We start from the raw sequence: 25,689 nt of genomic DNA, 5'->3' as shown, positions 1-25,689 counted from the left end.
TCCTCTAATGACTAAGTGAAGTAAGTAGCTATGTACTTTGTTGTATGAATTGAAACAGTCGGTATAAAGGGTTAAACGCCAAGATTTGGAGCAAACAAGGCCTGGATTGGAATCTTGATTCTGGGACTTGATAACTGATCTCCCTATAGGATTGCTCAGACTATCAAATGAGATCATGTCTGTGAAGTGGTTAGCATATTGTATTTAATTGATAGCTAAAAACAAAACAAAACAAAAAATCTAATTGAATACTGGATGGTACCCATTGGTAAAGAGCAGCTTGTAACAATACATTGTAACTGCACAAAGGTTTACAGCTTCGTAGAGGTTACTCTGTAAAGATGGTAAGCTTTTGTTAAATTTAATTTACACAATAATTTAGACATTTACTGTAGAACTTGGCTTTCGTAGATGAGTATTTTCTATGTCTGAAGTTAAACCTATAGAATGTATGTCCTAGAATATACAACAGGTATATTTTTCTGGTTGCTCTTCGAAACTAATAATTTCTTTAGTTTTATTTTTAACACATGGTTTAACAAGGCTTTTTTTTTTTTTTGGACATATTTGTTCTTGTGTGGACATGAAGCTATTGGATTAGGCAGTGTTTCTGGCGTTGGTAGCAGTTTCTTAGAAATTTAGATAGATCTTTTTATTTAGTCTTCGGACCAAAGGTGATGACTTTACAGGTAACTGATGTAATAGGAAGGGTTGAGGTTGCACATAAGGGTGGTAAGCTACCTGGTGACTGGGAGTAAATGTCCACTGCTCACTCAGTCGCTGTGAACTTAAACCAACTGAGCAAAATAGCCAAAAGCAGCTTATGTAAACAACCTGCAAATATTTACTGAATTCTGGGCACTGAGATACCAAAGACAATATAAATCAGGTCCTTGGCTCTAATCGGAGCACAAAGCCACAGAAAGCGATTAGAAGCATCATAGTGCTCTGTTTACATGTCATAGAGATGCTGGTCATAGGAATTTTCTCCACTTCCTTCTGATCACTACATGCTCTTAAGTATTAGGCCTTTTGGTGGCACACTTACATTAAAATACTCAAAATTACACTAAAACAAGATAGCAGTAATCGCAAAGCAGACTCCGCTACTGGGTAACAGTGTGTGATGTCTACAAAGGCCCCTGTAGGTGGCCTTCTGACGGGGCTCTCTTTTACCCCAGTGTTGTTATTTGAGCTGAATTGTGGGCTGTCATGACCATACTCTCTTATACCCTCACTAGGCAAAGATCTCTCATACTCCAGGAATCAGGGGAACTTTCTTTAGTGCCAGTTTGAATTTATACCCCAACATGCTACAATTTGAGCCTTTCTTTGTCCTGCAAGATCTGCCTGTGTACTCAGCTCAACATTCTGACAGATGTTCCTGATCACACACAGTATGTGTGATCTGTTGTAGACCCAATAAATTTCGCTTTTTGGGCAAAATTTGTTGGCATACCCAGGTGGCTATACACCACTACTGAGGACTTCATCTCTAACCAAAGTAGTCAAAAGCAGGACAATGGGTGGGAACTGGAATTGTCAGAGATACCATCTTTAAAAAGATGGCCCTTCAAGGATGGGTAAGATTTAAATGTGTAGATACAGAATTGGTGGCTATTCCAGGTGAGGAGAATAATAGTGTGTTTCATTCTGTAGCATAAAGAGTTTTCGTTTCCAGTTATCCAAGTGTCTTTTCAACAGCACTTTTTTTTTTTTTTACTTCACTTCCTGAAGTGGGGTACAACCTCCACAAAAATTTGTCTTCTAACCTTACTTCTTGGAGTACAATCTCCTGAAATTGATCCAGACTTATCCTATTTATCCAAAGTAGGTGGCACACGTTTCCGATTTTATCTCAGCAAAGGTATTATCACAGTGCCCTCCTTCTACCAGGTCTCCCGTGTGCTATAGGGCCAACACCCACATTTACCTTTCCAATTTTGACTTCTGCCTTTCCTTTTTATCCAGCAATCCTCGTCACAACAGAGAACCCCTGACACTCCTCAGCCTAACCTAACCTTACCTAAACCCTTCCCAGCACTGGCACCGTCAGAGTGCCCGTCCCTCCTTTAAGCCCTCCCTCCCTTTGCTTTGACACTGTATTTCTGGTTCTCCCCTCCTGATCATTCCTTCTCGGGCTCCTTTTTTCCTCTGTCCCTTCAAAGCATCCCCCAGGGCTCCTGACTTTGACCCTCAGATTTCTCTCTACTCATTTAAAGCTGGAGAAACTGCGGGGAGATTCTCAGAACTGCAAAACACCTTATGTGAAGCAAGCAAGCTCCTCATGGCCCCTCACTGGCACTGAGACATTACTCTGCCTCGGCTGAATACAATCAACCCACGGGGCCAAATGCTGGGGAGAACTCCAGCGGGGACACCTCCAGCTACCTGGTCTGCTGAGGAGGCAGGCACCCGACCAGGGCTGGAGAACTTCGGAGCCTTCATCGAAACTTTGCAGTGTTTTGGTTTTGTTCTGATCAGGAAGGAGCACGTGCCTCCAAAAGACAAGCACCCCCACCCCTTCTCCCATAGCTTGTTTTCTGAGACACCCTCTTTACTTTATCTGAACCCGCTTTATTTATTTTCTCTTTTGAGACAGAGTCTCGCTTTTTCGCCCAGGCCAGAGTGAGTGCCGTGGCGTCAGCCTCCCTCACAGCAACCTCAAACTCCTGGGCTCAAGCGATCCACCTGCCTCAGCCTCCCGAGTAGCTGGGACTACAGGCATGTGCCACCATGCCCGGCTGATTTTTTCTATGCATATTAGCTGGTCAATTAATTTCTTTCTATTTATAGTAGAGACAGGGTCTGGCTCTTGCTCAGGCTGGTTTCGAACTCCTGACCTCGAGCAATCCGCCCGCCTCGGCCTCCCAGAGTGCTAGGATTACAGGCGTGAGACACCGCGCCCGGCCGGAACCCGCTTTAGATTGGAAGCTCCCAGTGGGCTGGACCACAAGCAGCCCGGCCGCTGAGCCACCCTGGTCCCCGGCGGCCGGCGCTGGCGGCGTCGGGCCCACCTGGGGCCCACCTGGTGGGCGCCCTGGCAGGCAAAGGCGATGGCGCAGCCCCCTCGACAGGGACGGCAGAAAACGGGCCACGAGCCCGTCCTGCTGAGACACCTCCACTTTAAGGAACAGACACGCGCCGCGGGCATGGGCAGGACACAGGTGTTCGTCCCTTCCGGGTTCCACCCGCGTCCTCCGAGAACCGGAACACCCTCTGCGTCTTCCGGCCGCGGGGCGGGGCTGCCTGGGGCCGCGCAGTCGCAGCGTGGCCTCTCTCAGGCCCCGCCCCCGGCGTCACACGGAACCCCGCCCCTTTCGGGCGAGAGCGCGCGAGGCTCTGTCACGCAGGCGCGTTCGCGCGGCGTAGGTGGCGCCAGAGGCCGCCGGGAGGGGGGGTTGTATGCCGACAGCGCTGCCGCCATTTTGTAGGGTGTTTGTCGCAGCTGCTGGAGAGGGGAGACGGCGTTTTGGCGACATTTCTCCGCCAAAGGGCCACTTGCTTTCGCGGAGGTGAGGTTCCGAGCGGGGCGTGCGGGGCTGGCGGCTGTCCGGTCTTCCAGGTCTCGGGGAGCCAAGCGTCGGAGCGGCGGCCGGGCTCGGGCCTCGGGGACTGGGCACTGAGGAGGGAGTTCCGCGGGGCGCCGCTCGGCCGGCGGGCTGTCCCTCGCCTGGAGTTCCTCGGCGTCGCGGGTCCGCGGCTGGCCCTGCCCGGAGGCCCCGGCCGCGCGCCTCGGGGCTGCGGGGGCCCTGGGCTCTCCCCTGGGCCTGGGCGGACGCGGTCCTCGGCGAGCCCCGTCGGGGCCTGGTCTCGGCGGCGAGGGTGAGGGCCTGCCGCGGGACCGTCCACACCGCCCGCTACGACCGTGCCGTCGGGCTCCGGGTGTTCCCCGGGTGTCTGGCCGGGCGCCCGGGACGGGCGGGGAGCCGGGCGGCGGGGGCCGCGGCCGCGGTGCGGGGCGTGCGCGCGCGGGGGCTCGGCCCTGCGCGGCTTTTCGAGGTGGGGCGCCGCGCTTTGTGGCGGCGGGTCTGCGTCTCCGATGGTTTTGCATTGGACCGCCCCGCGTGCGGATCCGACCCTTGGGGGACCGCCCGGGACCGCGCCCGCCTGCCACCTTGTCTTCAGAGTAGCTGTTTCTGTGTCTCCGCGCTCCACGCGCGCGCCTGCAGCCTTTCCACCCGTGAAATGCAGTCACGGAGCCGTTTAATGCTGTTTTCATGTTTATAAGCCATGTGCACAGTGCGAAGTTGTTAAAAACTACAGGGTCCTAAAAAGGGCACCGGAGAATCAGGTTTCTGATACGGGTGTGTGTGTATATATATGTAATATATTATATATAATATAGAATCAGGTTTCTGATACGGGTGTGTGTGTATATATATGTAATATATATAATATAGAATCAGGTTTCTGATACGGGTGTGTGTGTATATATATGTAATATATTATATATAATATAGAATCAGGTTTCTGATACGGGTGTGTGTGTATATATATGTAATATATTATATATAATATAGAATCAGGTTTCTGATACGGGTGTGTGTGTATATATATATGTAATATATTATATATAATATAGAATCAGGTTTCTGATACGGGTGTGTGTATATATAATATATTATATATTACATACATTATATATATTTACCTATTTATAATATATATACTATATGTATATTTACCTATATATAATATATACCGTATGTATATTTACCTATATATAATATATGCCATATGTATATTTACCTATATATAATATATACCATATGTATATTTACCTATATATAATATATACCATATATATTTATCTATATATAATATATACCATATATTTACCTATATATAATATATACCATATGTATATTTACCTATATATAATATATACCATATGTATATTTACCTATATATAATATATACCATATGTATATTTACCTATATATAATACATACATATATATTTACCTATATATAATATATACCATATGTATATTTACCTATATATAATATATACCATATATATTTACCTATATATAATATACCATATATATTTACCTATATATAATATATATACCATATATATTTACCTATATATATATTTATCCATATGTATATATATATAGATCCATTTCGTCCGATTTTTTTGAAATCTACCCGGTGATTCTAATACATAGGATTCTTTGTTAATTAGAGGTAGTGTAATAACTTTAGGTAGTTTTTCTTTTTTTTTTTTTTTATTTTATTTTTTTCCAACAAAGCCTCCAGATAAGTTTTTCTTTTTTGTGTGTGCAAAGAAACCTTTGCACACAGAACTTTGTCCAGTAATCTTAATCTTTTGCCTGTAGGTGAAATATTTCTGAACATTGAGGGAAGGTGGAGGATAAAGGGACTGGGACAGACAAGCCGTGAGTTAAATGTTAAAGTAGTGAACTTGACTAGAGGAATAAATATTTGGGCCTCTCACAAGTTCATTCTTATTTTGATGTTTGTATGTGAATAAATAACTAAGGTGATTTGAGAATTCTGCCTTGCTAGAGGTGAGCTGTTTTTGTCAGACTGACAGCAGTAGGGGAAAAACAAAACTAGAAGTAGGTGCTTATGTCTTGCAAAACCTGCATAATAATGGATGATCATAATAACAGCCCTCACTCATCAGATGTTATAATTTTGATTGCTGCTATTTAAGAATGCTTAACCAAGCTGAGTTCCTGATGTGGTTGAAATACAACTTTGCCATTTCAAGGGACAGGTCAGAAAAATTGCATTCGAAATATAAATTGTTCTTGATAGCTCTTCTGAAGATTTTTTTTTTTTTTTTTTTTGGCTTTTGCCTCAGGTAAATTTGTAGTGTCATTTATTTAATTTTCCCACATAGAAGTGACTCTTTCTTTCTTTATTGGAGACAGTGTCTCTGTTGCAGGGGCTAGCATGTAGTGATGTCATCATAGCTCACTGCAACCTCAAACCCTGGGCTCAAGCCTCTGGGGTAGCTGGGACTACAGGCGTGAACGAGCCACTGTCTGGGCGTTCCACCAAAACCTGCCTGTTTCGCTTATCCCACTCCTAAATTGAGCAGCTACTAATACTCACCGCTGATGAGGTGATTTGGGGTCATACTTCTGATTGGCTGACTACCATGTAAATGAAGTAACTTTTGGGACATACTTCTGATTAGCTGACTACTATGTAAATGAGGTGACTTTTATGAAAAGTTGCCATTGGCTAACTGTAACCCCCAAAAAGGTATAAAACTAAAAGAAAATGAAAAAGGGGCGCTCAGAGTTTGGTGGCAGATAAGCCTCTCTGAGCTCACCGTGGAAATAAAGCTGATTCTCCAACTCTCCGTGTGCCACTCGAGTTTTTCTTCGGCCAAGAGCTGTTCACACCTGGAACACCGTAGCAATTTTTTTTTTTTTTTTGTATTTTATGTAGAGAATGAGAGTATCACTGTGTTGCTCAGGTTGGTCTTAAACTTCTGGCCTCAAGTGATCCTCTCGCCTCGGCTTCCAGATGTTCTGGGATTACAAGCATGAGCCACCACGCCCGGCCAAGTTTTAGGATTTTTGATTGACCTGACCAATGCCTCCTCTTCCTTTTTTAAGTAAGCTAAAAGAGAAGCCATATTATCACAGGGATGCTTGGTGGACATAGAATTAGAATCAGCCAGAAAAATGAGTTAAAAGTTCTGAGTATTTGGTGGCATCAGACTCTGATGGCATGATACATGCTTAGGGAATACCTCTCAGGAGAATTGAAGCTGCTTCATCTCATAGTCTTTAATCCATTTAAAATAGTTTACGTTTAGGCTTGGATTTGTTTGCTTATTATTCAGTCATTTGAGCAACCTCAGTGAAGTTAACTAGATTGGCTTTGCTCCCTTCTAGCCTTTTCAGCTCCTTGTGAAATTCTTCTTACCACTTAAACTTACCCTATTTAGCCGAGTCTGGATCTCACTTTTAAAAACTTAACTGCTTTCAAAAAGAATTAGGATGAGGAAAGGCAGATAGGGGTTAAATTGTTTGAGCACAGGTGCTGAGCCTGGAGAGAAGCCAGGCTGTGCATTGGACGTTGTCGATGGAGTTGGAATTGTCACCATTATCTGATTTCACTGTGACCGTGCTTCTGTGTGCACCCTTGTAGGTTGGTTTATTTTTCAGAGATACTCCAGATCTACAACAAAAAGGTTTTAATTTTAAGAATAACTGCAGTATGATCAGAACGTAAATTTGTTGGATAGAGAAAATGAGTTCATAAAATCACCTTTTTATTGCCCTTCAGTTTCTCTGTTGAATACTGTGTTCTGTCCACCTCTTCTGTTATTTTCAAAGCTTGCAGTCATTCTGAGATTTAGAGAAAGGAACTCTAGAAAGTTTGAGAAAAAGAAGCTTAATTAATGAGTGGTTCTTTATCATTAGAACAAAGTCACTTCCCATATTTTAGTATCTCTGTTTTTTTCACTTCAGTTTTTTCTATTACAGTACTTTGCCAAAGCCACATGACACTTGTGATGCTATTTATCTTTAAATCAGCTCACATTCTAACATTAAAACATTTTTAAAAGAAACCATGTCAATAGCTTAACTAGAAGTTCACTAGTAAATAGAAGGTAAAAATAAATTTAAAAGTTATTAAAGGGCAGTTAACAAGTGTTAGTTGAAGACAAGCACCAAACTGAAAATTAGTCCTGGTTATAATCAGAAGAATTAAAAGAAAATGTTTATTAAGGTCTCACATGCTGTCTGTCATTTAGTACTAGATCTCTGTGCCACTCACCAGTCACCCGACATGCCACTCAGATGTGGTATAGGGGCCCGTGCCTTGGGAAACATTACCCAAAAAGACTTCAGAACCTGTGTGATCCCATGTGCTGGGTGTTTATATTCAAATAATATTAATGCATAACGTTTTTACCAAACGTAACCATCCATATTTTTTGCAACTCCCTTTTCGTTTCTGTTAACAGATGCGGCATTCCAAACGAACTCACTGCCCTGATTGGGATAGCAGAGAAAGCTGGGGACATGAAAGCTACAGTGGAAGTCACAAACGAAAGAGGAGATCTCACAGTAGTACACAAGAGAACAGGCATTGTAAACTACACCACCAATTTAAAGAATCTGATTGGTAAATTATTCTTGAACTAGTAGCATTTTAACACTAATAGTTTTAATGATTTGTCATTTGCTTATATGGCTTTCATCTGTCAAATTGTTTATAATTCAGTTAAATATTCATTCAGAAGATATTTATTGAGTGCCTATTTTAGGATAGACTCTGTAGGTACTGAGGCTACAGCTGTGAATAAAACAGAGTTCCTATCCTCATCTCTCTATGTCTGTCTGGGAGTGGTGGGAGACAGTTAATCAGTAACTGTGAATGTAAAATAAATAACATTGAGTCCTGGCCAGTAAGGTTGCCAATAATGGTTGGGGAGATGAGACACACAAAAAGTTAAGTAATAGTGATAATAGAATGCCCAGTGAACGCCTTTAACTTGCATGTAGGGAGAAAAGTATGTTGGAGTGCTCATTGTTTCAGAAATGAGAGGATTTGGGGGTGGGGGAAAGTTATTCCAGATGAGAAAAGCAACATGTGTTATTTGGGAATATTAAAGAGCATTAGGAATTAGTGACTGTGTTTTGCAAGTTTTATTTGTAGATAAGGCCAGAATATATGTTTGTTTGGGATTTTAGAAGCTTGTTTTATTCTAAGATCTATTCCTTTGCGCAGGCAGTAGCTAATCATTTAGGAAAGGGCCTCAATAAAAATTTGCAACAGTGTGTGTCCTGTTTTATTATATTCTTACCAGAGTAAAATTTGAAGATTATACATTTATATAGATTTAATTCCTTTAATGGAATCTTAAAGGTTCTAAATGATTAAAGAAAGACTAGGTGGGTAGAGTTTCTTTCACTCTGTTTTCCATTAACTTCCCTTTCTCATTTGTTTTGTTGGTTCTATGTTTTCTCCTTGTTTTGTGCAGATGTTCCATTGGGACTGTTTACCAGATTGCTTTCTAAATTAGCCAGCTGGGGTTACTTTAAAAAACAGTATGTAATTTTTTTCCTTCTCCATGCTAAACAGACATGTTCTGCCAGATAGTGAGCTTGTTTGTAGTCAGTGTAGACTAACATGCTTCATCACACATTATTATTTAAGGGGAGAGAGGGGAAGGTTTATGGCAGGATTTCAATGACCAAAGCTAATTAATGTACAGAATACTATAGAAAACTATCTGTACCCCACTATTCATAAATACAAACAACTCTCAAGGCTTAACCACCAGGCCAGTACCTTCTTTGACAGATATGTGATAATTGCTTACCAAATCTAGAATATTCTAAGAGTCTTTTTGAAGATTAAAAACTTTATGGGGGTGTTTTTTTATAAAATTATAGAAAAATGCAGAGAAGTATAAAGAAGATAATCTTAGTAGGATGCTAGTCCCCGTTATTTTGGATGTAAAATTATTTCTAATGATTCTTAAAAATATCTTTGTATCCAAATCTTTGCCTCTTATTTATTTCCTAAAAACAGATGCCAAGAAGAGGCATTTTCAAGTTAAATGGTATGAACTCCTACAAAGTTCTTGCTACATATTCACATTTCATTTTCTAGAAAGTTTGTACCAAACTGTATTTCTGCAACATGCTACTTCATGCTATCACCAGTCTTGACTTTTTATTTTTATTTGAATTTTTAAATTTCTTGTGAATTTGTCCACTATTACATATTTGTAGATCACTTGAACTTTTTTTATTCTTAGCCTATTTATTAGATTATATTTTTCTTACTGATTTAAAAGAAGTTTTTATTACATATTCATTATTTAAATAGTCATATATTACAGTGTGTCTTTTCTTACTTGTCTTTTGGCTGTAGCCTGTGAATTGGTCTCCCTACAGGGTTAATTAATCCATTCTGCATAATATGTTAAAAAGACTGAGGTGGCTGTAAATGCCATATTTTATATATTGTGGTCAGAGTCCTATAACATGAAGTATTAAGTCTTCTACTAGTGATTCTCAAACTTGAGTGTGAATAAGAATCACCTTGGAGGTATGTTTAAAATGCAGATTTACCAGATTTAGGTTCATTGAATATTACCTGAGGCCTGGAGATGTCATTTTTAATAAGAATTCCATATTCAGTATCATTAATAAATAGACCATCCTTTGAGAAATATTCCTTAGCCTGGCATGCAGGGCTTTTAATGATCTATTTTCAGCTTATTTATTTGTCCACATTCCCCTTTGTGAAGATTGCTCTTGCTGGAATTGTTTACTTTTTCCAGAGTACTACATAGACAAATCCATCTTTACGCCATTGTGTCTAAAAGTGCTGTATGAACGTAAGATGGGAATATGCTATTCTCCTCCTGGAATTTCTTCTACATTTCACTTTGTCCAAATCCTGGCTTCCCTTTACGATGCAACTTTGTTTCCATCTTTTTCATGAATTCTTCCTTGACCATTTTAAGTAGATTTTCTTTTCATTCTCTTTAAGCACTCATATGTAACCTTTCTGTATTTCCTGCATTGTTGGGTTTTGTTTCATTTTTATGTGCGTAAACTCAAACTGTTCATTATTGGTTGGCAGGGACTTTGCCTTATATAATTTTTTTTATCTCCCACAGGACCTGTGTGGAAATAAAAACGAATGCCTATACCCTCGTCAATCTTGGCTATTTTGAAAGGCTACAGTGAAATATTCACTGGGCATTCAGTGAATATTTTTAAAAATTAAATCAATCTGTTGTCCTGTCTACCCTCTCCACAGCCTGTGAAATTCTGTAGACTTTGTTTATATAATCCCTCAGCCTTGGTCACTGGCCATTATAGATCAAAGAGACACTCATCCTTTTAGTTTATCCTCATGGTATTGTTTTACTGCATGTTTTGTTATGCTAGTAATTTGGATTACTAGCAGTTCTACCTTCATGTATTATTCCTGCTAAAGATTGTTAGTGTTAGTTTTTTCTAATAGATTTTGGACTTTTGTGGGAAGGATGCCTTACAGAATAAAACAGGATGCCCTTAAGAGTATGCTCATTTCTAGCTGCTTATATTGTAGATCTCTTTCTGACAGTTCCAAGCCAACTGATCAGATCCCTGACCTATACCCACAGTGTTACCCTGATGTCCTGAGTTCTCCAATGGATAGAACTTAAGACTGACACTAGGCAGAGAGAAGAGAGTTCCTGCAACTCCCCAGCCTGCATTTGATGGTAGCCCTGTTGGGTAGGATTTATAAAGATGCTTCTGTTTTGGCCTAAACCAGCTGCCCGGGGGAAAAAAACGACAGCATACTCTGGGAAAGAAAGGGGTTGGTGAGGGCAGTTAGTCAACATCTGTCACTCCATTGCTTGTTAGGATTACTTTAGCCGATTTGTCTGACTGGGCAGGTGTCCCCTCTCTCCCTCAGTGCTCCATGTGCATCCCTCTTGAAGCTTCGCACTCTGTTGAAGAGGACACTCATCCCAGGTAGAGAGGGGATGGGAAGCTGGGCCAATTAAATCTATGTCCTTCCCTTTCCATCCCATCAATGCTGCTTAACTTCCTAAGATCCATGACTTCTATGAAATTCCTTGCCAAGTTTTGTGTATGCGTTTGTGTGCTACTTGGGGAAGAGGGTCATAGCTTTCATCGGATTCTCAAAGGGATCTACAGATGCAAGCACTATGGCACTTGATGTTTTCTGTTGTATTTCTTATGTATTTCTCAAGCAGGAATGACAGGAAATTAGAAATGCAAAGGGAAGTAGAATAGCGGGACTATTGTAATCTTAGGCAAGCAATTACAGGATCCCTTTTTTATTTTAGATGTCTTCAGCGCATGAGGCAATCCTCAAAAGCTACGTTGTCTATTTCTCAAACAGGAATAACAGAAGGCTAGAAATGTAAAGAGGAGAGGAAGACAGGACAGGTGATAGGTGTAATAAAAATGGCCTGTATAATAGCGGTTAGAAAATATTTCAGTTTTTGACACTAATGTGCTCTATAACCATAGCAAATCATTTTCCTTCTAAGGATCTTAATTTAGTTGTTGGTAAAATAAAAGGGCTGGAAAAATTTTAGATTCCTTATAGCTAAAATACACCTTTCATGAAAGAATTCTCTATGTCCAGGAGTTTCTAAAATACACTTATATTAAAAGAGAAAGGAATCCTGTTTTGCCTGCCTCTGATTGTGTGTGCTTCTGTGAGAGGAAAAAAAACTTAGATGCATATATCATAAGACTGATGAGTTCAGAACAGCAGTTTCATGAAGTTTTGGTTTTAACTTTCTCCAAGAAGGTAAAGGAACACTTAAGTAACAATAAATTAATGATTTGACCCAAACTTTGTTCCTTGGTGTGAAGTGCTTGACAACAATCTGTATAATGGGCCCATTTACTTGATTGTTAAAGTAAAATTATTTGTTAAACTTTGAGATAAATATGAATTCTAATTCATCAATTTGAATTTTTTTTCTTTTATTGAGTTAGCTCTTTAAACCAAGAGTTCTTGAAGAGAATGTTTTGTTTAAACCACATTACTCCAGAATGAAGAGAATAATTTGAAATCCTTTAATGTGTTCACAGTCATTATTTAGAAGCAAGGTCCTTGAATGAGAGAGATTATCGGGACCGGAGATACGTTGATGAATACAGGAATGACTACTGTGAAGGATATGTTCCTAGACATTATCACAGAGACATTGAAAGCAGTTATCGAATCCACTGCAGTAAATCTTCAGTCCGAAGCAGGAGAAGCAGTCCTAAAAGGAAGCCTAATAGACATTTTGGTTCAAGTCATCATTCACATTCGGTATGATTGATTTTGTTTTTATTTTGAGTGGATTCTTATTTGTGCATAAAAGCTCTTAATGAGCTGATAAGTTTCAAATGTTTTTTATACATATATAATGCTATTTGGATGTATTATAATTGTATTTATATTACTTAAATCCTTAAAGGAAACTTCCAAATTCTCATAGTTGATCTGTATATTTATTAGCTAGCCTTCACTTGCCCACATTGACTTATATTCTGAGACCAGATCATGAGTTCTTTGATTTTAGTAATAAAATTATCTTATTTTTTGTGTTTGTAATATATTCTTACGAAAAAATGATGCACCCATCTTTTCTTTCATATTAAACATTTTTTTTTTACTTTGAAAGAAATCCCTTCCCTGATACTTGGAAGCAATATGGAAAATTGCACTAGTGGATACTTAAGTGTTATTAGCTAATATTAGCTAGTTCTGTAGCACAGTGCATCATTGTCTGCAACCAGTTCTGTTGAAATTGTGAAAATGGGTGCTGAATGGGAAATGTATTATCCAAAAAGCTTGCCCTTTTTTTACATTCAGACATCTTCTCCTATTTAATCAGTAAACTTTGAATTACTGTTTTTCTCCCCAAGTTTTTTTCAGTAGAAGTAGCTTGTATTAGCTTGAACATTGAAATTAGCCTTTATTTCCCCCTTTTATTTTAATCATGAATATTTTTATGTATTGCTAAGAACAATTTCAACTAATCTTGACATTTTAAAACATTTTTCTGACAAACTAGACATCTCAACTCACAGCATATGCTGTTTATAGCAAGAGATTAGTAAATCATGACATTGCATTCTTTAAATTTCAGACTTCAATTAAATCAGTATTTTAAAGAGACAATTGTGTTGTTTTTTTTCTATTGCCACTTTAAGTATCTTATCTGAAAATCTGTTCCTTGCCATGTTTTTCTTCTGTAACATAAACTGTGCCCTGTGAATTTCTGGGGACTGAATTTGAAATTGCTCCTGCCAACTGTTCGTGGCCTGGTGCTTATCTGAATGCCTGAATATCTCCCCGCTGAATGAATTGCGTATTCTGCCCTGAATTCACTCTGATATATTGATTGGCTGGACGATCTTGGTGCTGCCCACTTGCCGTTCCAGAAGAGCCACCGAAGGAAAAGATCCAGGAGTATAGAGGATGATGAGGAGGGTCACCTGATCTGTCAAAGTGGAGACGTTCTAAGAGCAAGATGTATAGAATATTTTTCAACACTTTTTAAACTTTGCACACAGAATAATCTTTTTAAGAATAGTTTGTCAGCGGGGGGCTAAAGAACTCTTCATTACTTTTTTGTTTTGTTTTTTGTGGGTTTGTTTATTCTTTTGTATTTCTTCTTTTCTGTAGAATTTAAATACTTCTATTCTAAAGTTCCAAAATAATCAATGGAATTTGAGATTAGAGCAAGAAAGATAGCTCTATCTAATTGTTTTTGTAGCAGCTGAAAATAAAATAATTTGAGTGCTGAAACCTTAGTTATGCTTTGATAGAGATCATTTGAAAATATTCCACACTTAAGCATTCATTGTTTGAATAACTAGATAATTTGTACTTGGGTACTTACACCTCTTTGCACCCCCCCTCACTTTAGATGAAATTGTGGACACTTTGGGTGAAGGAGCCTTTGGCAAAGTTGTAGAGTGCATTGATCATGGCATGTAAGTTCTTTTTTTTTGAACATTCTGATATTTTTGGTGGGGAAGGATTGATTGATAATTTAAATGAAATATGTTTTAAGTGATAGCCATGTGTTTTTCTGGGAAATATACATATACAACAAAATTTCTTGAACTGTGTATGATTTATTTACCATTAATGTGGATTTTGATCAAGAATACTGATAGATTTTATCAGATGGAGTTCATTGAAATTAAAGTGGGTGTTCAAGTGAAGATTCAGCTTTTGGATTGCAGAGGCAATAAAGCGTATCTAATCTCGCATGTTAGAGTTAGCTTCCTAAACTACAAAAAAGTTATATTAAGCCCTACAGAACTAAAGTCCAAATTCTTTAAGGAGGCATAGTAATTGGACCCTCTCTGCCTCATTTTATCATTTTCCTGCAGGACTTCTCTTCTGTGGCTTGTAAACTTTTTTGTAAGTGAACTTCTTAAACAATTTAATGAAACTGCACATTTATCATAAAATAGTTGGGATATATAATTTGCAGCTTACTGTAAACCTTAATTTAAAAAAAAAAACTTTCTGTTTAAATGTATTTGAAGGAATCTGTTGTAGCCGCTTGATACCTACCATCAACCATAAACAAACTCTTCTTGAATACTTACACGTTTTATTCTTGAACTTATTTTTGTTCTACTTTCTATAAAGAATATTATCCTAAATTAACTTTTATCGTCACCCCATCTTATTTCTGTGCAACAAAAATGTAAACATAAGTTGAACTTTAAAATATTTTCAGACTCACAGAAAAGTTGATAAAATAGTTCAAAGAATTTTTATATATTCTTTACCCAGATTTTCCAAATGTCTACATTTTATAATATTTACTTTATCGTTTTATATATGTTATATTTCCAAATTTTGCCAGCTAATCTATTATAGACCTTATTCAGATTTCACCAATTGTCCCGTTAATGTCCTTTTAAAATTTCCTGAGATTCTAAGTTTCTGAGTATTTATTTAATTGAGGTATTCCAAATAATAGTATTCAGTTGATCAAAGTACCAATATATTATAAATTTTTATACTTATTAGACCTAAAACAGGATTTTATTGGAATGTATCTTTTATTGGAATGATTGGGGCTTCTAAAAAATGAGTATATATATCCATAGATAAATATCTCATTGTTGAGTAACTGTTTTCTGTTTTCACTTTTCACTGAGAAAACTTTTTGGTCATTATAATTATATAGATGAGAGTAGAAGTTTTGTCACAGTAGTTTTATAAAAGTTCTTTGAAGTCTTGACATATATGCCAACCATCATAGGAGGATTATCATCAGAAATTTTTTTTAAATGATTTATCAGCCCATATTTATTGGTACCTCATTGAAAGCAATGAATTGGAAACCACTGGACATGGAAAAGGTTTGTTACCTGGCTATTAGAATACGTTTGCCCCAAAGATTTTTTATAACCTGTGACATACATCTTGATACACTGATAAGGGATGGCTGAGGTTTTCCTTTCTTTTGTAAAGCAGAAAGGCCACAATGATAAAGGAGGCTTGAATGCTGGCCTATCTCCAGACGGACCCTAGGAAAGAGGATGAGGAAGGCGAAGATTTGCAAATTGATTTCCTCAAATTCATTTATGGCTCTTACTCTGTACTTTTTAGGAAGCCTTCTAAAGCCTACTTCCCTACCCTGTAGCTGTATTTCTGTGTACTTGCATCAGTGACTGTGCTAAGGGTTTTCTCGGCTTCATGACTTTATGGTTGGTGACTCCTTTACCTGGATGTTGCATTTCCCTCCCAGTCTGTCAAACTCATAGCTATCTTTCAGGGCTCAGTTCTGTGTCACCTCTTTTGTGAAGAAAGGGTAGGGAGCCTGCGGCCTCAAGACCACATGTGGCCCTGCAGATCCACAAGTGTGCCCCTTTGACCGAGTCCAAACTTCACAGAACAAATCGTTTGTGTAAAATGTGGATTTAGTCAGGCCCTGTCTTGTCTTCATTACTCTGGCACAGCGTAGGTCTAGCCTGGTGGGTGAATGAATGAGTGCCTTCAGCAGAAGCATATTCTATTCTTGGTTTATATTTTTATATATATATTTTTAGTTTTTGTATAAAATCTAGGTGAATATAAAATTCTGGGAACAAACATTAAAATTCATAAGTATTAAGGGAATCATCTCTTCATATAAAGTATATTTTGTCAAAATGTTTTGAAAAGATGTTATGTGAAATCTATTATAATATGGTTTGAAAGATTTATTGAAAGGTTATTTTAGAATAATAGCATAGAGGAATTTGGTAATTAAGATCATGCTTTAGAGGATACATGACTTCAGCCCACTCCTGTACATTTACCGTTTTCATCTTGATTTTATTTTTAAGGGACGGCATGCATGTAGCAGTGAAAATCGTAAAAAATGTAGGCCGCTACCGTGAAGCAGCTCGTTCAGAAATCCAAGTATTAGAGCATTTAAATAGTACTGACCCCAACAGTGTCTTGTAAGTATAAATTTGAACTATGAAGCATCATATTACATGAAATACTCAGTATTCGGTGAACTGAATTATTATTTTGATCTATTTTAGCCGATGTGTCCAGATGCTGGAATGGTTTGATCATCATGGTCATGTTTGTATTGTGTTTGAACTGCTGGGACTTAGTACCTATGATTTCATTAAAGAAAACAGCTTTCTGCCATTTCAGATTGACCACATCAGGCAGATGGCGTATCAGATCTGCCAATCAATAAATTGTAAGTATACTTGGCAAATCTTTAAACACTAGAAAATTTAAGTTTTTATTATATAAGCAACATATCAAAACATTGTCACTAAAAATATGCATTTTACAGATAAAGATGAAACCCCTCTTGGCCACTGTATCCACTGATAATCTACCTTTCCCTGCCAAGCAAAATTTGCAATTGAAACCAATAATGCCTTTTCGTTCTCTCGTAGTTTTGCATCATAATAAATTAACCCATACAGATCTGAAGCCTGAAAACATTTTATTTGTGAAGTCTGACTATGTAGTCAAGTATAATTCTAAAATGGTAAGTTAAAGACTTGTTTTAATTTTGGTGGTTGTCTTTAAAATTAATTTAACTTGGTGATCCGTAGATGAGGAATTTCACTGCTGAGCTTCATTGTAGCTTAATATTTAACCAAAAAAGGAGTAATCCTTTGCATTTCTCATAGGCTTATGTTTACAACCCAGAAAAATAGTTCATATGCAAGCCTTTTGAATAATGCTATAAAATATTTCATATCCTTACTGAGTTTCATATTTACTCAACTGTATGTCTTTAGAAACGTGACGAACGCACACTGAAAAGCACAGATATCAAAGTTGTTGACTTTGGAAGTGCAACGTATGATGATGAACATCACAGCACTTTGGTATCTACACGGCACTACAGAGCTCCAGAGGTCATTTTGGGTCAGTAGACACTGGATTTTCAGTTGTTGTAATTGAAGAAGAGATTGTTCTTAGAGCTTTTATTGGAGGTGTTGGCAGGTAGCAGCTTCTTAGCAGTGTTCTAAAAACGTTTTCTATTTTCATAAAGTGTGTGGACATTGCTATAAATATTTTTCCTTAGTGGTAAAAATGTGATACCGTCTGTGAAAGATATTCCAGGTGGTGGTTATTTTTGAACAAGTTAGTCTTAAATGATCATGAGAGAATAGGCTCTGTTAGCTAAGTACATCACACCAATGTGATTTTGAAAATCACATGGGTATTTTTACATGGGTACCTATTTTCATGTCATCACAAAAGTATGGTGCTAGTGAGAAGACTGCTTGGTGGTTACTTGGCAACCATCTAGATACAGGGTGGATAAAGGTCAAGAAAAGAGGGGCTTCTCTAAGAGGAGCGTTTGTGATAACTCTTGATGTGAGAAAGGCTGGGAAAGAATGCGCTGAGGTGCAGGGTTTTAAAATAAGGAACTCTAAGGGAATGTGCATCTTACGCCTCAAAATAGAGATCAGGACATGGTAATAGAGCAGGGAAGTCAGGAGGGTTTGTGGGCTTGGAGACGGGGAAAAGGTCAGATCAGGTGCCGTTGAGAGATAGTTAAACGGAATAAGCTGATTACAAAAGTAAGGTCAAACTGAGGTTAGATAGTAAAATGTTTTTGTGGAATCAGATGTTTCCTCTACTTCCTATTTCTTTTTTAAGCCCAGCAAGACTTGTTAGGTTCTGAAAAAGCAAACTAATGATATTTACCTAGAGTAGAGGATTCATAAAGGGGTAAGAAAATCAAGAATGTTATGCAGCACTAGTCAATAGAACTTTCCTCAATGATGGAGATATTCCATACCTGCACCCAGTATGGTAGCCACTAGCCACCGTGGGCACCTGAGTTCCTGTAGTGTGGCGGTGTGACTGAGGAACTGAATTTTGAATTTTACATAACTTTAAATTTTAGGTAAATGTTCAATACAAAACTGTAAATATAAACCCTGAATTTGTTGTCATATTCTCCCTAATGGGCTATGTAAAGGGAGCACCCATATAGGAAAGGATTTAGTGTGTTGTCAGTTAAAAGTTGTTGCATAGTAAAATGTTTATATTTGTTTTTAAATAGCTTTAGGTTGGTCTCAGCCTTGTGATGTTTGGAGCATAGGTTGCATTCTCATTGAATATTACCTTGGTTTCACAGTCTTTCAGGTATGTGTCTAGTAAATTTCAATTAATAATAATGAATTTTAAATGTTAAAGGCATGTTTAAGTTTTGGCTTCCTTATTGGAAATCTGCCATAGATCATTATTTTGAGATAATGATTATCTTTCTCTAAAGCCACAGTTGAATGAAATGCAACTAGTCGTGGTTCATGTTGCATGTGATTGGCATTTTTAACACCTGCTGCATGTGCGGTTTCTGTTGTCACATGTTTTCATTTCTTTAGTTGTAGATGCTTAATACTTAACATTGATGCCTTAGGCATATCTAAGCACCTGGTGTATAAGGGTGAAAAGACAACATCTCTGTCCTCAAGTCATGCAAAAAGACATGAGAAAGCTGTTATAGTATAGTGTGATATTAGCTGTAATGGAACGATGTACAAAAGTGTAGGTAGGAGGAACCCAGGAAAGGTTAAAAATTACATTTCTTTAGAGAAAACATTACCGAGGAGGTTAGGGAGTTGAAGCTAATGCTGGAAGGAAGAGTAGGGCTGGGCACAGTGGCTCACACCGATAATCCTAGCACTTTCAGAGGCCGAGGCGGGAGGATCACTTGAGGTCAGGAGCTGGAGACCAGCCTGAGCATGAGTGAGACCCCATCTCTACAAAAAAATAGAAAAACATAGCTTGGTGTGGTAGCATGTGCCTGTAGCCCCAGCTAATCAGGAGGCTAAGGCAGGAGGATGGCTTGATGAGCCCAGGAGTTTGAAGTTGCTGTGAGCTACGACACCACTGCTCTACAGCCAGGGCAACAGAGCAAGATCCTGTCTCGAAGGGAAAAAAAAGAAAGAAGAAGGAAGACTAGAAGTTTATCAGAAAACTGTAGCATGATGGGCTTATAAGGAAGAAGAAATAGTATCTGTAAATGCACAGAGGAGTAAAGGAACGTATTGTAGTCAGGGAAGAATCATGTTGTCAGAGTATCTTGTGTACAAGGGAAAATGATGGCAATAGGCAAGGACTGACCAATAAAGGACTTCACATACTTTGAAAGGTATTAAAATGTTTCATTCTAGGCCGGGCGTGGTGGCTCACTCCTGTAATCCTAGCACTCTGGGAGGCTGAGGCGGGAGGTTCGCTCAAGGTCAGGAGTTCGAAACCAGCCTGAGCAAGAGCAAGACCCTGTCTCTATTATAAATAGAAAGAAATTAATTGGCCAACTAAAAATATATAGAAAAAATAAGCTGGGCATGGTGGCACATGCCTGTAGTCCCAGCTACTCGGGAGGCTGAGGCAGGAGGATCACTTGAGCCCAGGAGTTTGAGGTTGCTGTGAGCTAGGCTGATACCATGGCACTCTAGCTTGGGCAACAGAGTGAGACCCTGTCTCAAAAAAAAAAAAAAAAAAAAAGTTCTAGAAGTCAGTAGTTTCCAAAAGTAAACGAAAGATGATTTTGTAGGGTTACCATTCTTACCTTTATTATAGATTATCCCTCCCTTTTTTGTATTAAAATATTATTTTTATGAAATGATAGTAATAGTTGTTAGTAGATAGCTTTTTTAAACTCCTGGCCAGTGGGTTTGGGAGGAAGAGGTTGTGGAAATCCCAGCTCGGTGGTGTTGAGGTCGATTTGAAGTTACAGCAGGGCAGGGGGGTGAGCTGTTTATGATAAGTGGAGTCAGTTAGGGGGCTGTTGCACAATTTATGAGTTTGCTTCTTGTAGGGCACCTCACAAGACCTGAGTTTCTGTCTCATCTGTGGAGATCCTACGAAAAAGTACTGAGTTTATAGACACGCTAAGTGCTTTAGAACCATGGTTATCAATTAGTTCTAGGAAGGGATAGTGTCTGGTTTGTATTAGCGAGTTGTAGGATAAGAAAAAGTTAATCAGAGTGCATGCTTTCTTCCTTCTGACTTATATAAAACGGATGCTTCAAATGATTTTTGTGATTGTAAATCACTTTGAGGTCTTAAATGAAGTGCAGACTATTTAAGAGGCGAGGCAGTTTATATTTTAATTCCACACTGCAAAATATTCTGAAACTACAGAACTTTTTTAAAAAATGTGGAGCTAGTATGATTTATTCCTGTCATGAATTAATAACAATGTTTTGAAAGCAATATGCAGGGCACAAGAGTTGATGTTAATAGATTTTACAAAGCAGTTACACACAGCTTCTGCTCTGCAGAACTAGGGTTAGCAAACTTTGGCCCATGGTGAAATCCTGTCTAATGCCTGTTTTTACAAAAAGAAGAATATGTAACAGAAACCATTTGTAACCAGCCAAGCCTAAAATGTGTGCTATCTGGCCCTTTTCTGTAAAAGTTTGCCAGTCTCTGCTCTAGAAGCATACCATTTCAGCTATTAAGTTTGAAGCCAAGGTTCTATTACTATATAGTTTAAGGATTATGAGCTCTAACTTGAGTTTATAGCTCCACTTTCCTTGTTTATGAACTATATGACTTGGAGCTAATATTTTAACCTCTCTGACACTCATGTTCTCACATACCTGGCTCGGGATTGTCGTGAGAATTAGTGGGACTGTGTACTTCTATTGCTTGGAATTAGTAAGTGTTAATAAATGGACTGATTGTTGGGAGGTTAATTTTGGTTAAGCAGCTGATTAAATGAGGAGGAAACAGTTTTTCTAGTGATCTTCCCCAGTCCTCTTCAGTGAAAACAGTGTAAGAAATGCATATAAACAAGGAAACTGCTTGGTTTTAATTTTACCAATTCATCTTAGAGACTGTATTGCACCAAACAACACAGCTCGTTTGGTATTGTTCCATCTTTGCAGTATGCTGTAATGTGAATTGTGTAGCTGTCTGGTCCTTTTATAGTGGCACCATTTTCTTGTGTTCTCTTTGAATGTGCTTATAGGAAAATGGAGTGTGCTAAATTTCTTTTTCCTGTGTGTTTTAGACTCATGATAGTAAAGAGCACCTGGCAATGATGGAACGAATATTAGGACCCCTACCACCACACATGATCCAGAAAACGAGGTGTGTCTTAATATGTTTTAAGCCCTTTATTGGGTACATACAATAGCCGATATTCAAACTACAGAAAACCCAACGTTGTTACAATGCATGTTCCAAGGACTGCAGATTTTGAACTTTTTATGTATTAGAGATAACTTATACTGCATCTCCTTTTTTAAAAGTCATAGTTTAAAAAATTCAGTATTTAACTTGTGATCTAGTAAATAAAATGATGTTTTTTTAATGATGTTTTTTTAATACTGTAGTTTACCTTTATATGAACGCTTTCTTAAGTCGATGTATAAATAATAACATAGAATATGAAAAAGCCTGTTTTTTAGAGTCACATCAATCTAAGCTTGAAATGTGTGCTGTCACTAACCAGCATGTATGTCCTTGGACAAGGTATTATTTCCAGACTTCCAAACGCAGCTTCACTGAAGTCACCAGGGAGTTATTTAAGGAGTTCCAGACCTATTCCAGATCTAGTGAAATCAGAATTTACAGGAATGCATGCAGGAGGTGTCTATTTTTAAAGCTAGCATTGTTCTGTGTATGGTATTTGGAATCAACTTAGTTGGGATATTAAAACCTCACAGGATGGAAAATAAAGGATGATGTTATATAAGGTGTCTGCTATATAGTTGCTGCTGAGATTTTTAAAAATTACATGCATGCGCATATGTCTGTACATCTAGAGAGAGCTGCTTACGCTTCTGTCTCTCATCCCATGGTTGTGGCCGGGTAAAGATGTGGATCTTTTGCTATTTTACTAAGCCAGACTTCTTTTTCCTGTAGAAAACGCAAATATTTTCACCATAACCAGCTAGATTGGGACGAACATAGTTCTGCTGGTAGATATGTTAGGAGACGCTGCAAACCATTAAAGGTAAAGGAAAAAAGATGAAAGTTTAAAAACAGTATTTTCACTGTTACTAATACATTTTTTTAAACAAAAACATTTTTCTCCCTAGGAATTTATGCTTTGTCATGATGAAGAACATGAAAAACTGTTTGACCTGGTTCGAAGAATGTTAGAATATGATCCAACTAAAAGAATTACTCTGGATGAAGCATTGCAGCATCCTTTTTTTGACTTATTAAAAAGGAAATGAAATGGAAATCAGTGGTCTTACTATATACTTCTCTAGAAGAAATTACTTAAGACTGTGTCAGTCAACTAAACATTCTAATATTTTTGTAAACATTAAATTATTTTGTACAGTTAAGTGTAAATACTGTATGTTTTGTATCAATAGTATCATTATCTTGTTAAGTAAGTATGGTCTTGATAATGAATGAAATATAAAAGTTAAAATTAATTTTTCTTGAGATTAATTACGGTTTTTAATGACCTTTGGAATATCCTTTGTGTCCAGTGATAAATGTGATTGATCTTGTCTTTTGTACATGGAGATCAACTCTGAAGTGATTTTTTTTTGAGTAAAAGGAATATTGAACTACTTTATAATCTTAAATGAATATTCTTTATATACCTCAAATTTAGAACTTTTCTTAATTTTAAAAGTTTTTTCTGTAATTGTTGAACGGGTAATAATTATTATCAACTCTAGATAGGCAGGTATTGGAAACCAAAACCCATAGAAAATTCACTGTTAGAATTTTATTATAAGTACTGTGTTCTGTTTCATTTGGTGACGTCCGTGGGGATAAGTAGACATTCATGGAAAGGCATCCAGTTTGTCCATTATGACAGGTGGTTTAGTAAAACCACATGCACACTTCATTTAAGATTAAAGTCTGACTGAAAACTCAGTTTTTCCAAGGGCTGTTTTGTGATATAAAAATAGGAATTCTGCTGACTGAGGTTTTAGTTTTTAATACTAGGTTCTGAGAAGTCTTAAAATTGTCCAGTGTCTATTTCCTTATCAAATGAAGTAAATACTTAGACCTATGAGGATTAAGGCTATTATTAAGCAATTTATATTTGGCTTAATCCTTACTGGAGAAAAGGGATTTGATTGGAAAACACTTTGGGAAGAAAGCTATGTAGAAATTTCCAGAACATGGTTGGTTAACATAAACTTTTTGACTATAGTTTTTTTTGGTTTTTTTTTTTTTTTTTTTTTTTTACTGTACCAGTTTTCACACAAAAACTGCATGGTAGTAAATACTACTTAATTTAGTAAAAGGAGAAATAGTCTATTGATGTGGTTAGTCTGCCAGGTAGAAATATTTTTTGTTGTAGAATTCATAGTTGCTTATTCAGATAGAGGTTATTTTTTGTTTAAAGTATCCCCATTTCAAAAGTGCATTACGCAAAGATTTGAGTTTTATCTGTTTGTGTATTTTAAACACATAAAATGCATGGAATTCTCTTGTATGACAAATAGTGAAACCAGGCTGGATTCGCTACGTTAATCTAGGGGCAGCATTTGTCAGTATCGCACGGCTATGTTCCTTAAGTTGACTAAGTAGCTTTAAGAAAGCTGAAACAAATTTTACCGTAAAATCACTGCATAAATTATGTTTAGGCTTCTATGATGTATTCTAAATATTGTGAATGTACTTTCAGAATAGTTGAACTATGTTATATGTGACAATGTGTTTTTTGTGTGTTTGTTTTTGAGACAGTCTCGCTCTGTCACCCTGCCTAGAGTGCAGTGATGTCATCATAGCTCACAGCATCCTCAAACTCTTGGGCTCAAGCTCTCCTCCTGCCTCAGCCTGCCAAGTAGCTGGGACTATAGGAGGTCACTACCATGCCCAGCTAATTTTTCTATTTGTGTATAGAGATGTGTTCTCACTATGTTGCCCAGGCTGGTCTCAAATTCCAGCCTCAAGCGATCTTCCCACTTTGGCCTCCCAAAGTGCTGGGATTACTGGCATGAGCCACTGTGCCCATCCCGATAATGTTTTTTTAAAGGAGCATTTGATTTTTTTTTTAATGTTTTTTCCTCAGCCTAGCTGTGTTGCTGTGCAGATTCAGAAGTTTGCCACCTATTTTCCCCTGCATTTTCATTTTTCTAGTGCCACTGTGCTACCTAAGCCTCCTGTCCTTTCCCCAGCAAGTGCTTCTGGTTCCCAAATTAATGTTTACTGTCTGCCAGAAACTGATGTAGGAGGAAAGAAAGTTATCCACACTATTTCTTACTAAGAAGTTAATGATTGCTAATCCCCTTTCTCTTCTGAAAATTATTTATTTACATTCTTCACAGAGGCTATTTGCTAATTCCTAGGCCTAGTTCATGGAGTTTTAGGAATTAAAGTGAAACTTTAAAAAATTAGAAGAAATGCTTAGTGGTTAGGGTGCTACCTCTGGGATTCCTATATGAGGGTCTTTTGCCCACCTTCCCCTTTGTTTGAGCTCTCAAATTCCTACCCTTAATTGCCTTTTTCCATGTACTTCTGAACTCTTTAAAACCTCCAGGGTTTCTTTTTTTTTTACAAAGGTTCCTAAAGCTTCAGCACTAAAAGGGAAAAAGGTGTAGAATGGCCAGTGGGTGTATAAATATGAATTATTTGTAATTTAGGTGTTTTTCTTAATAATTTGATACCTCATAGTTTACTATTTCTCAAAAATTCATTGAAATCAAGCTTTTGTGTGTGTGTGTTGAGACAGGGTCTCGCTCTGTCTCCCTGGGTTGAGTGCAGTGGT

General features: G+C 38.1%; 1 protein-coding gene across 6 annotated transcripts; it reads left to right on the top strand.

Moving 5' to 3' along the window:
- On the top strand, nt 1–23,846 carry CLK4 (CDC like kinase 4). Of its 6 annotated transcripts, none has more exons than XM_012787387.3 (13): nt 1–20; nt 7,966–8,126; nt 12,584–12,809; nt 13,928–14,018; nt 14,416–14,482; nt 16,844–16,960; nt 17,048–17,214; nt 17,420–17,514; nt 17,771–17,900; nt 19,051–19,133; nt 22,012–22,091; nt 22,869–22,959; nt 23,045–23,846. In XM_012787387.3, the coding sequence occupies exons 2-13, from the start codon at nt 7,966–7,968 to the stop codon at nt 23,183–23,185; spliced, it is 1,449 nt and encodes a 482-aa protein (XP_012642841.1). In that variant the 5' UTR covers nt 1–20; the 3' UTR covers nt 23,186–23,846. The 6 variants fall into 6 exon arrangements, with proteins under 6 accessions (XP_012642841.1, XP_075854594.1, XP_075854593.1 ...); XM_075998478.1 differs by lacking the exon at nt 1–20 and adding an exon at nt 3,369–3,515 and having other exon boundaries at nt 13,931–14,018; XM_012787386.2 differs by lacking the exon at nt 1–20 and adding an exon at nt 3,369–3,515.
- The last annotated feature ends 1,843 nt before the right edge of the window (nt 23,847–25,689 follow it).

The sequence above is a fragment of the Microcebus murinus genome, chromosome 28, assembly GCF_040939455.1.
Source record: "Microcebus murinus isolate Inina chromosome 28, M.murinus_Inina_mat1.0, whole genome shotgun sequence".
Taxonomy (NCBI): domain Eukaryota; kingdom Metazoa; phylum Chordata; class Mammalia; order Primates; family Cheirogaleidae; genus Microcebus; species Microcebus murinus.
The sequence above is the reverse complement of the archived record's forward strand: the minus strand, read 5'-3'. Positions and strand labels throughout refer to the sequence as shown.

What these genes read in the sequence shown, in the direction of transcription:
- CLK4 (XM_012787387.3), top strand. Translation starts at nt 7,966, where the DNA reads ATGCGGCATTCCAAACGAACTCACTGCCCTGATTGGGATAGCAGAGAA. An exon ending in GAGTGCATTGATCATGGCAT is followed by an intron (nt 14,483 to 16,843) that starts GTAAGTTCTTTT and finishes TTTATTTTTAAG; the next exon opens with GGACGGCATGCATGTAGCAG. An exon ending in GATCTGCCAATCAATAAATT is followed by an intron (nt 17,215 to 17,419) that starts GTAAGTATACTT and finishes GTTCTCTCGTAG; the next exon opens with TTTTGCATCATAATAAATTA.